Source organism: Dipodomys spectabilis, unplaced genomic scaffold (genome assembly GCF_019054845.1).
Source record: "Dipodomys spectabilis isolate Male_0828 unplaced genomic scaffold, ASM1905484v1 ptg000563l, whole genome shotgun sequence".
NCBI lineage: Eukaryota > Metazoa > Chordata > Mammalia > Rodentia > Heteromyidae > Dipodomys > Dipodomys spectabilis.
The window spans coordinates 220,001-233,262 of NW_024871240.1; the positions used below are offsets into that span (position 1 = coordinate 220,001).

Sequence of the window (13,262 nt, forward strand, 5' to 3'; positions counted from 1 at the left end):
ACACACCACACACCACACACACACATACACACACACACCACACACATACACACACACACACACCACACACACACAGACACACATACACACACACACACACCACACACCACACACACACATACACACACACACCACACACATACACACACACACACACACACACCACACACGAAAGCCCCTCTCAGGGTTCAGTAACTGCTACCACCTATGAACCTTTGACCCTCTGTAAATGCCAGACTTGTCTCCAATCTGCCCACAGTCCGACAAGACATCGTCTCTGAGCTATCTTCCTGCTGGCAAAGTCCAGTCCCTTCATTGTTTAAAAAAAAAAAAAAAAAAAAAAAGCCCTCTAGGAAATACCTTCTTTGCAGTGTCTTCTAATTTGGCCCAAGAAACAACTTGCCAGGATCTGGTGTAGCTCTCCAGAACTTTGGCGAACAAAAGCACACCGCCAGTCCTGGAAAAACACTGGCTCCCGGAGACTTCCCCAAACAGTCGGACACTGGCCTTGGTGCAGACGCTCTAAGAGCTGGCCTGGGTGGCAGGGTCAGCAAAGCTGGGCAGAGGGGGATGACCGCCTGCGCCCTTCCTGGACGCAGCTGCCAGAGCGCGGCACTGGCGCCTGCCCGCGTCGGAGCAAATCACGTGACTGCACCAGACGCCCTGTACGCACACGTGGCTGCCCGAGTGTCTCTGCGCGCATGCATCCTGTGCACTCGAAACCCCCTCCCCAGCTTTGACCTTGCCCATGACCCGCTAGGGCCCAGGGTGGCCGTGACATTCGTACAAAAAACGACGGCTTGGAGCCCGCCCCGCGTACCTTCCGTACGCAGCGAACCTTTCCCGAGCCGTGTCCCAGTGCCAGCGGGCGCGGGGCACGGAGGATCCAGTTATAAACAGGATCGGGTTGGGTCTAAGGAGAAGCAAGGCTCAGGAGGTAATCTGAGTCCTGGGAAGAAGGACGGCTGAGCTACCCGTAATCCCGAGGGAAGGCAGCGGCAGGGCGGGCTCCACCCCAGGCCCCAGTGCCACCCTTCCCAAGACAGACGGGATCCAGCCGTGGAACGCTTAGGCCAGTTTATTACGCAGTGAGGCAGGCGGAATCCCCGGTGGCTGCAGGCCGTGGGTTCCTCTGGCCAGCCGAGATCCAAATGTCCATCCACCACGGGCCTCGGGAAGGATGGGGGGAGGGGGGCTGAGGCACCGTGGGAATCCTCCAGTCACCATGGAAACGCCTCCCGGGGCAGGGAGGCGGGTGGGTGGGTGTCGGGTGGGAGGACTAGGTACAATTTACTTTGCTGGTGGCCCTCGCGTACATCTGTGGTCTCCCCCCATCCCTCCCTCCCCCCCCCCAACCGCAAGTCATGGAGGCCCCACCAGCCAGAGAGAAGTATTGTCATAGCGACTGAGAGCCCTGGGGGGGGGACACGGGAGGAGCACACGCCACGCTCAGCGGCAACCGCCAATTTTCAGCAGCTGTGTTGTCCCTGCTCCCCTGGGCGGGGGGCGGAGGAGATGGGGGGCTAGAACTCAGTCCTGGCAGAGTGGGGGAGCTAGAACTCAGTCCTGGCAGAGTGGGGGGGGGGCTAGAACTCAGTCCTGGCATGGGGGGGGCTAGAACTCAGTCCTGGCAGAGTGGGGGAGCTAGAACTCAGTCCTGGCATGGGGGGGGTTAGAACTCAGTCCTGGCATGGGGGGGGGTTAGAACTCAGTCCTGGCAGAGTGGGGGGGGTTAGAACTCAGTCCTGGCATGGGGGGGGTTAGAACTCAGTCCTGGCAGAGTGGGGGGGGTTAGAACTCAGTCCTGGCAGAGTGGGGGGGGTTAGAACTCAGTCCTGGCAGAGTGGGGGGGTTAGAACTCAGTCCTGGCAGAGTGGGGGGGGTTAGAACTCAGTCCTGGCATGGAGGGGCTAGAACTCAGTCCTGACAGAGCGGGGGGGGGGCTAGAACTCAGTCCTGGCAGAGTGGGGGGGGGGTTAGAACTCAGTCCTGGCAGAGCGGGGGGGGGGGGTTAGAACTCAGTACTGGCAGAGCGGGGGGGGGGGGTTAGAACTCAGTCCTGGCAGAGTGGGGGTGGGGGTTAGAACTCAGTCCTGGCAGAGTGGGGGGGGGGTTAGAACTCAGTCCTGGCAGAGCAGGGGGGGGTTAGAACTCAGTCCTGGCAGAGCGGGGGTGGGGGGCTAGAACTCAGTCCTGGCAGAGTGGGGGGGGGGTTAGAACTCAGTCCTGACAGAGCGGGGGGGGGGGGGGTAGAACTCAGTCCTGGCAGAGTGGGGGGGGGGTTAGAACTCAGTCCTGGCGGAGTAGGGGGGGGTTAGAACTCAATCCTGGCAGAACAGGGGGGGGGTTAGAACTCAGTCCTGGCAGAGTGGGGGGGGGGGGGTTAGAACTCAGTCCTGGCAGAGCGGGAGGGGGGTTAGAACTCAGTCCTGGCGGAGTGGGGGGGAGGTTAGAACTCAGTCCTGGCAGAGCGGGGGGGGGGGGGTTAGAACTCAGTCCTGGCAGAGTAGGAGGGGGTTAGAACTCAGTCCTGGCAGAGCGGGGGGGGGGGGGCTAGAACTCAGTCCTGGCAGAGTGGGGGGGGGGTTAGAACTCAGTCCTGGCAGAGCGGGGGGGGGTTTAGAACTCAGTCCTGGCAGAGTGGGGGGGGTTAGAACTCAGTCCTGGCAGAGTGGGGGGGGGGGTTAGAACTCAGTCCTGGCAGAACGGGGGGGGGGGGTTAGAACTCAGTCCTGGCAGAGTGGGGGGGTTAGAACTCAGTCCTGGCAGAGTGGGGGGGGGAGGTTTAGAACTCAGTCCTGGCAGAGGGGAGGGTGGAGGAAGTGCCAGAGGTGGAGGAACAAACCCGGGCTTGGCCTCGCTTCACCCCAGTCTCCTAACGCCTCCCTAGCCCCACACACAAGTGCACACGCCCCTAAAACCAAAACCCTCGCGGGCCAGAACGCACCGCACCGGCAGCCGGCCAGGCACCGGCTCCCAGCAGCCCCTGGATCCCTCGCCTTCAGAGGTCACTTCCTCTCCCCCCTGCCTCTTCCTGCCTTCCCCTCCTCAGGCCTCCTCCTGGCCTCTAAGCCTGTACCTCTAACCCGAGGGACTCTCCAATCTCCAAGGCCTTGGCAGCGCACAGGGAGTTTTCTAAAGATAAACACAGCCCGGGGCGGGCTGCCTCCAAGCCGTCAAATCAGAAGGTTCTAAGTTAGGATCCCGTCTTCTGCCTCCCGGCTGTCCTTCCCTGCGTACTTAACTTGTCAGATCTCTAAGGCTCTGCTAGGATACCGTCCCTGGATTTGAACCCTTCCTTCCGGGAGCTGAAGGAGGCCCCAGTTCTCTTCCCGCCCACATTGGTTTAGGAGCCAGAAGTCCCTGGTGGCACCTGGGAGACTTGGGCCTGCCACTGCCCATGGCTGACACCGCATCAGCTCCTAGGCCTGAGTTCAAACCCCACGACTGACAGGAAGGGAGGGAGGGAGGGAGGGAGGGAGGGAGGGAGGGAGGGAGGGAGGAAAGAAGGAAGGGAGGGAGAAAGATGGGGAGGGGGAGAGAGAAGAAAAGGTGATCATTTAGAGAGAACAAGCTGGCCTAACCTTCATCGGCAGGAAGTACTCTGAAAGGAAAAGCCACAGAGCACTTGTGACCCCGGCCGATGTCAGTGGGCCCCCCGCCCGGGGCTGTGTCCCCCCCCACGCCCCAGGTCCCAGGTCCCAGGTGGCAGTGCGGCCTGGGGACCCGGCCCCTCCTTCCCCCGGCCCACATCCATGCGCATCCCTTTGCTGCGTCTTCTTCACTCTGATCACAGGGCTCCTCCTGCCCAGAGGAAGGGTCCCAGGCCCCCGGGATGGCCCCGGGCCTCTGCCCACGCCCCTCCCCGCCTCTGCCCGCAGCTGCTGCTGGCTGCACGTTTTCGTCCTCCCTCCCGGGAGAAAACCCTGGGCAGCCAGGGAGGCCTCACAGCTGCGCGCTCTGTTTTTAACAGTGGCCAAGCTCCCAGGGAACCCCCGCTCCGTCCCGGCCGCGTCCTAGCCCTCCCCGGCTGCTCGGCCTCGGGCTGAGTTCACCACACCCCCCAGCCCCCAGCCCCGGCCGGCCCTGGCCCTGGCTGCGGCAGGCGTGGGCCGGTCCTCTCTTCTCCCTGCTGCTTTTTGCCCGTGATTCCTCCACTAGGAAGGGCTCTATTTAGAGCGCAGCGCCTGGCCGTGTCTTACGTTCATTCATTCATCCACTCCATGGATGTGCTGCGGCCTCCCCGGGCAAGGCCTGTGGGAGCACTGGGGACTGACAGCCCACACCACACACCGTGTCACCGCCAACCATCCACAGATAGAGCCCCCGGTGCCTAGGACGGGGAAGGTTCCAGAAACCCAGGGCCGCAGTAAAGCGTACAGAGCGTGGAGAGCTCTCCTTCGGGGACTCCGTTCAAGCCCACAGCCCACGGGCACTTCTTAAATCTTCTTTTTGTTTTTGCGGTAGTCACGGTGACCGCACATTGCTGGTTTTCACTAACCAATCATAATTAATAATAATAATAGTAACAGCGGGTCAGGATTCATGGACCTGTAACCATGACCAGAGTCAGGCAGGCATAGGCCCCACGGGCCCCTGAGCTGGTGGATTTGGGGACCACCCTGCGAACAGCACCACTGTCCTGGGGGACGACTCGGGGGGGCTGGGGGGCATGCAGAGCGGGGGCCGCGGACGGACCCTGGAGATCTGTCCCCTGGCATCCTTCCGCTCCAAGCCGCGCGGGGTTTGTTGCCACGTGTCACCAGCCCACGGGTTCCCTTCTCCCACCCAAGACCACAGGGCCCGGCCCGGCCCGCGGCTCAGCTTCTCGCTGGTGGCCACAGGCCAGCCCCCGGTGGCCCGCCTGTAGGACCGTCTCTCTGCCCACACGTCCTGTAAGGTTTGCTCCGGCCCCGTCCGGGCAGCTGGCCTACTTCAGACACGGAGCTCAGCTGCCAGGGGAGCGGGGAGGGGGAGACGCAGACATCAGAAGGTTTACCAAGAACCGTGCGGAAGGGCTGTGTGAGCTGACCCTGTTTCTTAGACAAGTGAATAGAAAACACCGCCATTTCCAGAAAATAAAATAGAGAGAGACAGAGGCAAGATTCCTCTTGAGGTAGAGCCAGCCAGTGCCCTTCACGGCTCAGGTCAAGGTCACAGCTCAGTGTTTCTGACCGCAGGCAATGCCCAGGCCGTGGTAGACCCTCGGCGGTAGGAAAGCCGACCGAGCCCTGGGGCGTGGTCCCGCACGCCATCCACGCTTCCTTTCTGCTCTAACCCAGCTCCGCTTCCTCTCTCCTAACTCTCCTTCGTCTTTGCAGATGCAGGACGCTATGGGCTATGAGTTACCCTGGGTGTATTTTGTCAGTCTGGTCATCTTTGGATCCTTTTTCGTTCTAAATCTGGTTCTCGGTGTGTTGAGCGGGTAAGCCGACCACGCGCGTGTGTTCGCGGCAAGGCGGCCGAGCAAGGTCCCACGGCCACCACTGCCCGCGGCCGGGGAACGCCGGAGACAACCAAACAACCAAACGAAACCAAACCAAAATCTCCTCGGAACCACCAATTCCGGTCCATTGGCTGCACAGGCCGTTTGGCTCCTTGGCTTCGCCCCTCCGGGGGGATCCCGGGTTCCAGGGCTGGCCCTTGGCCCTGCTCGGCGGCTGTGTGTGTGCGTGTGTGTGCGCCTCACTAACGAATATCCCGTTCTTCCAGGTCAATGATGCTGTAGGAAGGGACTGGCCCTGGATCTATTTTGTTACACTAATCATCATAGGGTCATTTTTTGTTCTTAATTTGGTTCTCGGTGTTCTTAGCGGGTAAGCAGGACCAAGGAAAAAGGTCTTGATTTTTTTTTTCCATTTATATCTATTTTTTTTCCTTCTACTTCTAGTGCTATTCTTTTTTTTTTCTTTTCTTTTTCTTCCTGGCTCTGATGCATTTGGGATGAAGGGGTCACCACGGGAGCTTGACAGGCAAAGGCCTTGGCCTGGCTGGGATAGGAACCTGACACACGGGCAGATCCACCCGCCCCCCTCCGAGCCCCTTCCGGCCCCAGGGACCCCGGGAGCGGGTCCCATGCCCTCACCTGGTGTTTTCGGCCCCTTGCCGTTCTCAGGCTGAATGGGCAGAGTCCAGACTGCTTCTTTTTATTTCCTTCATGATGGTACTGGGATGTGACCCCTAGGGGCCCCTTGCTTGCTGAGCAGGCACTGCGCCACCTGAGCCACAACCCCAGCCACCAGATCACTTTCCCTCAGGCCCAGCCGGACGCAGAGCAGGGGCTGTGTCTCGATCACGGGGCGCTTGCCTGGCCGGTGCAGGCCCTGGATTCGATCCAAAAAGAAAAGTGCATACATACGTAAACACCTTCAGCCTGAGCACCCCATACCAGCCACGCCACGGCCCGACCCCGAAACCTCCCTGGTGGCCCCTTGGCGGGCGGCGGACTCTGCTGCCGCGGCTGTCTGGGGGTGGGCATTCTGTCTGTGCCACTCCGCTGACCGGGCTGCTCTGAGGTCTCTCCCAGCCACGCGGGGACTTAGCAGGCTTCAGGGGCCAGGGCGCTGCCCTGCAGGGCAGACTGGGGACCGGCCTGGCCACCTCCCACGGTGTCACCCTCCTGGCCCGGGGAGGCTGGGCCTGCCGGTCGGTGAGCGCAGAGAACACAACAGCGCAGGCCCGTTGTGAGCTGCCTGGAAGGTGGAAGGGGTTTCGATTGCATGTCCAACACAAGAAAATGGCCCTGCACTGACAGATGAATCTCCACCGAGAAGGAAAAACAAACACCTAGGGGGAAGGGGCCGGGAGACAGAAATCCGCCCACCCCGGCTCGGTCCCCCCGGGTGCCGAGGCCAGGCGGCTTGGCCTTTTGACAAACCTCTACCGCTTGAGCCCCAGCGCCACTTCTGGTTTTCTGGTGGTTCATGGGAGATCAGAGTCTCATGGAGTTTCCTGCCTGGGCTGGCTTTGAACCCCAATTCTCAGATCTCAGCCTCCTGAGTGGCTAGGGTGACAGGCGTGAGCCACCGGCGCCCGGCCTGGTCATGGCTTTTTTTGTTTTCCGATTAGTCGGGACAATATAAGAGCACTCAAGGGATTCACCAGCTAGACTTGCAGCTAAGCCGAAGAATTCTGCCAAGCCTCAGAGCCCGGGACATTTGCCGTCACAGGGGACGGCGCGAGCGGTCCCTGCCATGCTGGGCCAGGCTCCATGCTTGAGTTCGACCGGCTCACCGAACACTCACCGCAACTCCATGGGCGGGCCATCCTCAGACCCCCGTTCCACAGGAAGAAGAGGGAGATTAGGGGAAGAAGCAACCTCGGCTCTCACGACGGGCACGGAGGGGCTCCGGCTGGCCTCAGCCTGCCCGTCTGACCGGCTCATCCCTTGGTGTAAGCCGCGGGCAGGAGGTGAGGCGCAGAAGCTGCAGCTGTGGCTGGAAGGACAGAGGGCAGGGCAGAGGCGAGGGCAGCCGCCCAGAGCGCCCAAGGAAGCCGCGACAGGACTCCAGCCCGGAGGAAGGCCCAGGGCAGGGCAGGGGGCTCGGTCAGGGACCGGGGCCCTGCAGGGCTTTGAGATTGAGGGAAGCGGAGCCAGCCAGAAGCACTGACGTCTCAGAATGTTCTGGAACTGGAAGAGTGGAGTTGTGGAACCTTACATCCATCCGTGAATAGTATTGCTATATTCATAATACCTCACGGCCCGGGACAGTAACTGGTCCTCACCAATTTGTGCCCTTTGGTCAGCAAAGAAAGGTGAAACAGCTCGGGGCGTTCCGTTTATGAAGACAGAGTGCCATGCCCTTGGTCCAGGGCCTCGCTGTACGCCGAACGCCTTATTTCTGAGGCTGAAGAATTCTCATCTCCTGGGCTCTGTGGTGCGATCACCCATCGATCGCCACCTTCCTACTGACCCCGGGGAAATCCTAGGACTGTAGAGATGATCACCACTTCCCAGCGACTCCCTCCCTCCAGAAATATCCACTCCGGACTGTTATTCAATCGCTAAAATGACAGCCGCGGCCGGCCGTGAGAGTCTTGAGACTGCGCCTGTGGTTGGCACCGCGGAAGTCTGAACTCTGCGTCTGACTTTTGGGATTGCCAGCAGATGGCTTTACACGCAGGCTTTTTGCGGGCACAGCACCGGGTTCTCTTTCGTGGGTAATCAACGGCCGCGTCCTTTACTCACCCCCGCAAGAGGCAGAGGACCTGGTGGTTGGGTGATCGCAATGGATTAACCATGAACGCTGGATTAGTGCACACACACGTGCACACACACACACACCACATTTACCCTAGAAGAAATACAGGGTTAGCTTCCTGCAAACAGCAGTTAGGTCCTTATAGGTCCCTATCTTTTAGTAACCAGTCAGACCCCGGCTTTGTTTCGCGTGTGTTTTGCGGCTGGAGCACCAGACAGAACGCACCACAGCACCACGGCCTTCTTGCCCTGAGAAGCACCCCTTGGCTTTAAGCTGCAAAATCACAGATGCAAAAAATAAAAAGAAAGTGGCACTGAGACCCTGCAAAAGGGAACAGAACCGAGCCAGCATCCCGGGCTCTCCCTTGGCTGGACCAGGCCGAGTCTGGTTTCACCACCCTGTGCGGATCCACAAATAGCTGCAAATGAGCCGTGGAAATGGACTCGGGAGTCCCCCACACGCTCCATCCCTCACCCAATCAATACTGATTTGCTAGGGGCCTCGAGCCCAGCCGTCGGTGACACGCTTCATGGGACCCAGCTGGCCCTCCGTACCACTGTCATTGTTCACGTTGGCCACCGTGGGTGACGGGCATGCTCTGTCTTGTGACATCTCTCGGCGGTGACGGATGGTCTCACCAGCTCCCTAGCTGTGGCTTCTGGTCTCCATTAGCTCAGTTCCCCAGAGCAGACACATGGCTGCAGTCCAAGCACAGAGGCGGCGCCAGGCCCAGCCCCCACCACACCCCTCTCCAGGTGGGGCTGGTGAAGGAAACCACTGGGCTCCCCGGCCACCCAGGCCCTCTCCTCTCCAAGAGAATCTACATGAAGGCCGGCCGGGACCAGCCGTGTGTCTCGTCCACACCCGTGCCGAAGTCCTGGGTGGAGGATTTGTCACCAGAGTTTGAGCTCCCAGCAGGGAGGTCTGGCAGAGTTAAAGTGAATCCTTGACAGTCCCCAGCCCCCGGGGCTCAGAGACGGGAGAGCGCGGATGGGCTGGGAGAGCTAGGAGAGGGGCTTCGGCCTTCTGTGTCTGCCATTGATGTGCCTAGGAGGGGAAATGCTTCCTGGAGTTACCGTCACTAGAGAGCAAGCCAAGACTAAGGGCGGCCTGACTGGGTACAGATCCAGAGCTTCAGGGCCGGGAGGCGCGGCCACGTCCACCCCCAACCGCGCACAGAGGGCGGGAGCTGGGAGGCTCCCGCGCTCACTGAGCGCCGTGGCTCTGGTCCCTTCTCCCCTGGCAGCAAGCTCCCCGGGAAGGAAATGAAGGCACGCACCCGCCAGCTGGCAGGAAGCCCAAGACACAGCTAGTTCAATCCAATTAGAATTGGATTCAATCAAATTTAAGAAGAAAATCCAATCCGAAGCAGAGCGCCATTAAAGCAGCGGCTGAAGGGGGCTCGTTAGTCCAGGAGCCCCCTGCATTTTCCCCGTGAAACATTCCCCCAGCCCCCGCCCCCCGCAACCCAGCCAGCCCCGCGTCACCGCAGAGATCTGAGCCCTGAACCTCCAGTGTGGTCAAGATGCAAACCGCAGCCCATCTGTGCTGATAGGACCCTCCCTCCCGGATGCCGCACGTGGAGCCGGCCTCTGTCCCCCTGAGGTTGGTTGGTTGGTGAGGCCCTTCCTTCCCAGAGCTGTCTTCCTGGCAGTGTTCGGCTTGTGCAAGAAACCCTTATCAAGGTGTCTCCATAGCCTCTTGCCCTGAAGTAGGAGAGAAGGAAAGATGGGAGCCTGAAGATGAAGCAATGCACCCAGAGTATACACACAGGCATGTGCACACACACACACACACACACACAAACATGGCCCCGTTTCCCACCGAATGCACACCTAAATACACAACAAAACCCCCTCCCCGCTGCCGCTCTGAAGGAAGAGAGAGCTAGCCTTGTTGGTTACGCCTTCTGCGTCCAGCCTGCGTGTCCCAGCAAGCAGACTCAACGCCGGAGGAGAAACTAGGAGCCAGATGGTGGACGAGAGAGAAGAAGGTTCCATCATCCCCTCGGCTGCTTCCCTGTGGGCCCTCCGGCCAGCAAGCCCCAACCCGACGACGCTATCTTTGCACTTGGGTGCCATCTTGATTTTTTGTATATTTTTTTTCTATTCTGGCCAGATGTGTGTGAGGAAAAGGGCATCTCTCCCCCCTCCACGCGCCCCCCCCCCGGGACATTTTCTTGTGTTTGGAATCCTTCTCCATGTGAGGGGAAAACAAAGCAAAGCAAAAAAAGTCCCCTGGGTTAGAGAAATCCTTCCAGGCATGCTGAGCGTAGCCGGGCAGCCATGAGGATGAGCTTGAGGACACTCAGCCTTCGGGGTCTTAAGTCGGAGGGACACAGGTGAATATTGGATGGCTGCTGTCAGAAGTCGTGGTCTTCCTGTAGATTTGCCGGGTTCCATGCCAGCCCCGTGGCCACGCTCAGGCTCCCCGCGTGGGAGCTGGCCCTGACACGCCTCTGCCCTAAGCCTTGTGCCCCCGAAAGAGGAGTAAAGCTAGCCTCCCAGGGGCTCCTGCGCTCCCCGGTTGTTCCGGAAGGGCGTTTCTAGTCAAGACAGTTCCAGGTCTTTGGAGGGCAGTCCTTCATTGGAAGGTTTTCCATGCTCTAGGAGAGAGGGAAAGGAAGAGCAGGGCCCCCTCGTTAGAATGTGCGTGGCTACGTTGAGAACGCCTCCTCCTGTCTCTTCCGTCTGTGAGGGGCCTGGGTTGGTGGGAGACGGCTGTCTGTCTGTGGGAAGCGGGGCGTGGGGGCCAGTTCTCAGCACACAGTAATTGATGCCTGTCTCTCTCCCCTTACCTCCCCTGCCCGCCCCTCTTCCTCCCGCCCTCCCTCCCTCACACACACACACACACACACACACACACACACACACACACACGCAGAGAGTTCTCCAAAGAGAGGGAGAAGGCCAAGGCCCGGGGAGATTTCCAGAAGCTGCGAGAAAAACAGCAGCTGGAAGAGGACCTCAAGGGCTACCTGGACTGGATCACGCAGGCGGAGGACATCGACCCCGAGAACGAGGACGAAGGCCTGGACGAGGAGAAGCCCCGCAACAGTGAGCAGCCTTCCTCCATGCGGGGCCGGGTTCTGGGGGAGGCTGGGCCGGGTGGGTCTGCCACAGCCCCGGGGCCGGGCCGGGCCGTGACGAAGGGGGCGGCCTGCGGCCTTCCCGCCAGCCTTCGGCCTTCCCGCCACTGGGCCTTGACGAAGGGCGGCCTGCGGCCTTCCCGCCAGCCTTAGGCCTTCCCGCCACTGGGCCGTGAGGAAGGGCAGCCTTCCCAGTGGCCTACGGCCTTCCCACCGGCCCGCGGCCTTCCCGCCGCCAGCCCGCAGGCTGTCTGCAGTGAGCGTCTATCTCGCGGGCATTTGCCACCCAGAGGGATTAGTCACAGGTGGGAGATGATCGCCATTACCATGTCACGCCTCTATTCCTTGCTGGGTCTTTGACCTGGGCCAAGGCCACGGCGTCTTTTGCTAAGTCTGATGAGTTCCTCCTTCCCGAGTCCACCCTCTGGACGGGGACGTGGGCAGGCTTGTTGGAAAGGACTGGTGTCCACCGCGCAGTTACCCAGAGCGCTCTGTCCCCTGCCCCGGCGTCCCTCCTCCTGGACAGGGCACCACTGAGCTTTCTCCCGGTTAGATCCCGTGATGGGAGATATGAGCTGGGAGCGTGGAAGGCAGCCCAGAGCAATTCATGAGAGCGCAGTTAGGTTACAGACGCCCAACCGGACCCCGTCCTCCAGGACTTCCCAGGGCAGATCGCCAGGGAGTCAAAGCTGGGTGGAGCACCCGGCGCTCACACCTGTCATCCCAGCGACTCAGGAGGCCAAGAGCTGAGGATCACGGTTCAAAGCCAGCCCGGGCAGGAAAGCCCCTGAGATGCCGATCTCAAAGGAGCCACCAAAAAGCCAGAAGTCCATCTATGGCTCTAGAGCACCAGCCTTGAGTTTTAAAAACATGCTCAGGGACAGAAGCCAGACCAGCTCTACCTGTGTCCCCCCCGTGGCCCCCCCCACTCTCTCCCTCCTCCCCATGTGCGGTAGCTCCCGTCACTTCACTGAGTAAGTGGATGTGTTTCTGTCCTCATGAGTTCCTAGAACGGGTTCCTAAACAGTGGGCACGTGGAGCAATCTGACACTCAGACAGGCTCAGGAGCTAACCAGGACGCTTGCCGCATGGAGCCATGCGGAAAGGGCCGGAAGCCAGCGGCTTGCCCCACGCAGAGAGCGGGACTCGGGAAGAACCGAGGCGGGGAACGGGTAGAGGAAGGAGTCAGCCGGCGGTGGTAGCGGAGCCTCCGACCCGGCCCTCGTCTCAGAGACTGGTGTCAGGAATCCATCCACCGCTTCCCTCCTGCTGACTCTCCTGCTCAAGGTGCAGACACAACATTAAAACGCAGAAACCGCGAGGGATGCTCAGGACCTCGTGTAATAAGCTGAGGAGGCCCTGGTGGTTCTGCAAGTTGCGAGGCTGAGCTGTGGGTGGATTTCAGCCATGATGGGTGAGGCCATGGGGGACCTTTCTGGAAAGCCGCCCAACAGCCCTGTTACGGGGCTGATGGAACCGTGGGGGGTGGCGGGGGGTCAATACATTTGCGGCACTGAGCGTGGTGAATACATACATTGGCCTGTGAGCCCCAGAGACGCTTACCTCCAGGACACAGGGTCTGGTGTCTCAGAGCCTCACCCTTCCTTGCTAGAAAGGCTCAACCCAGCCGAGCCCCCCCCCCCCACCAGGCCAGAGAAGCCTGTAATGAACCACCCCACTTCCTTGTGGCCCGAAGAGCCTTTGGGTCCGCTTCTTTCTTTCTTGTCTCTGGCCAGTTTTGTTGTAGGACAGGAGCCTGGCTCCTTTGGAAGTACAAAATTCTCCACGGGGACAGGGGATGAAGACCTGAAACCGCGGGGCGTGGAAAGCAGAGTGGATGCAAGATGGGGGGCGTAGCCGGGAAAGGGGCCACCGGTGCCGTACAGTTACTGAGGAACTCGAGGTCTAACGGCTTTCAGAAGAGGCGGGGTGATGGCGCTCAGAGGAGGAACACTGTGACAGAGCACACGCAT

General features: G+C 60.4%; 1 protein-coding gene across 1 annotated transcript in view; it reads left to right on the plus strand.

Moving 5' to 3' along the window:
- LOC122100097 (voltage-dependent L-type calcium channel subunit alpha-1C) overlaps positions 1–13,262 on the plus strand; it is a 220,025-nt gene that overhangs the window by 157,578 nt on the left and 49,185 nt on the right. The window contains exons 6-7 of the mRNA XM_042670495.1: positions 5,713–5,816; positions 11,085–11,257. Coding sequence (XP_042526429.1) covers positions 5,713–5,816; positions 11,085–11,257 — 277 coding nt within the window. The remainder of the gene's footprint in view (positions 1–5,712; positions 5,817–11,084; positions 11,258–13,262) is intronic.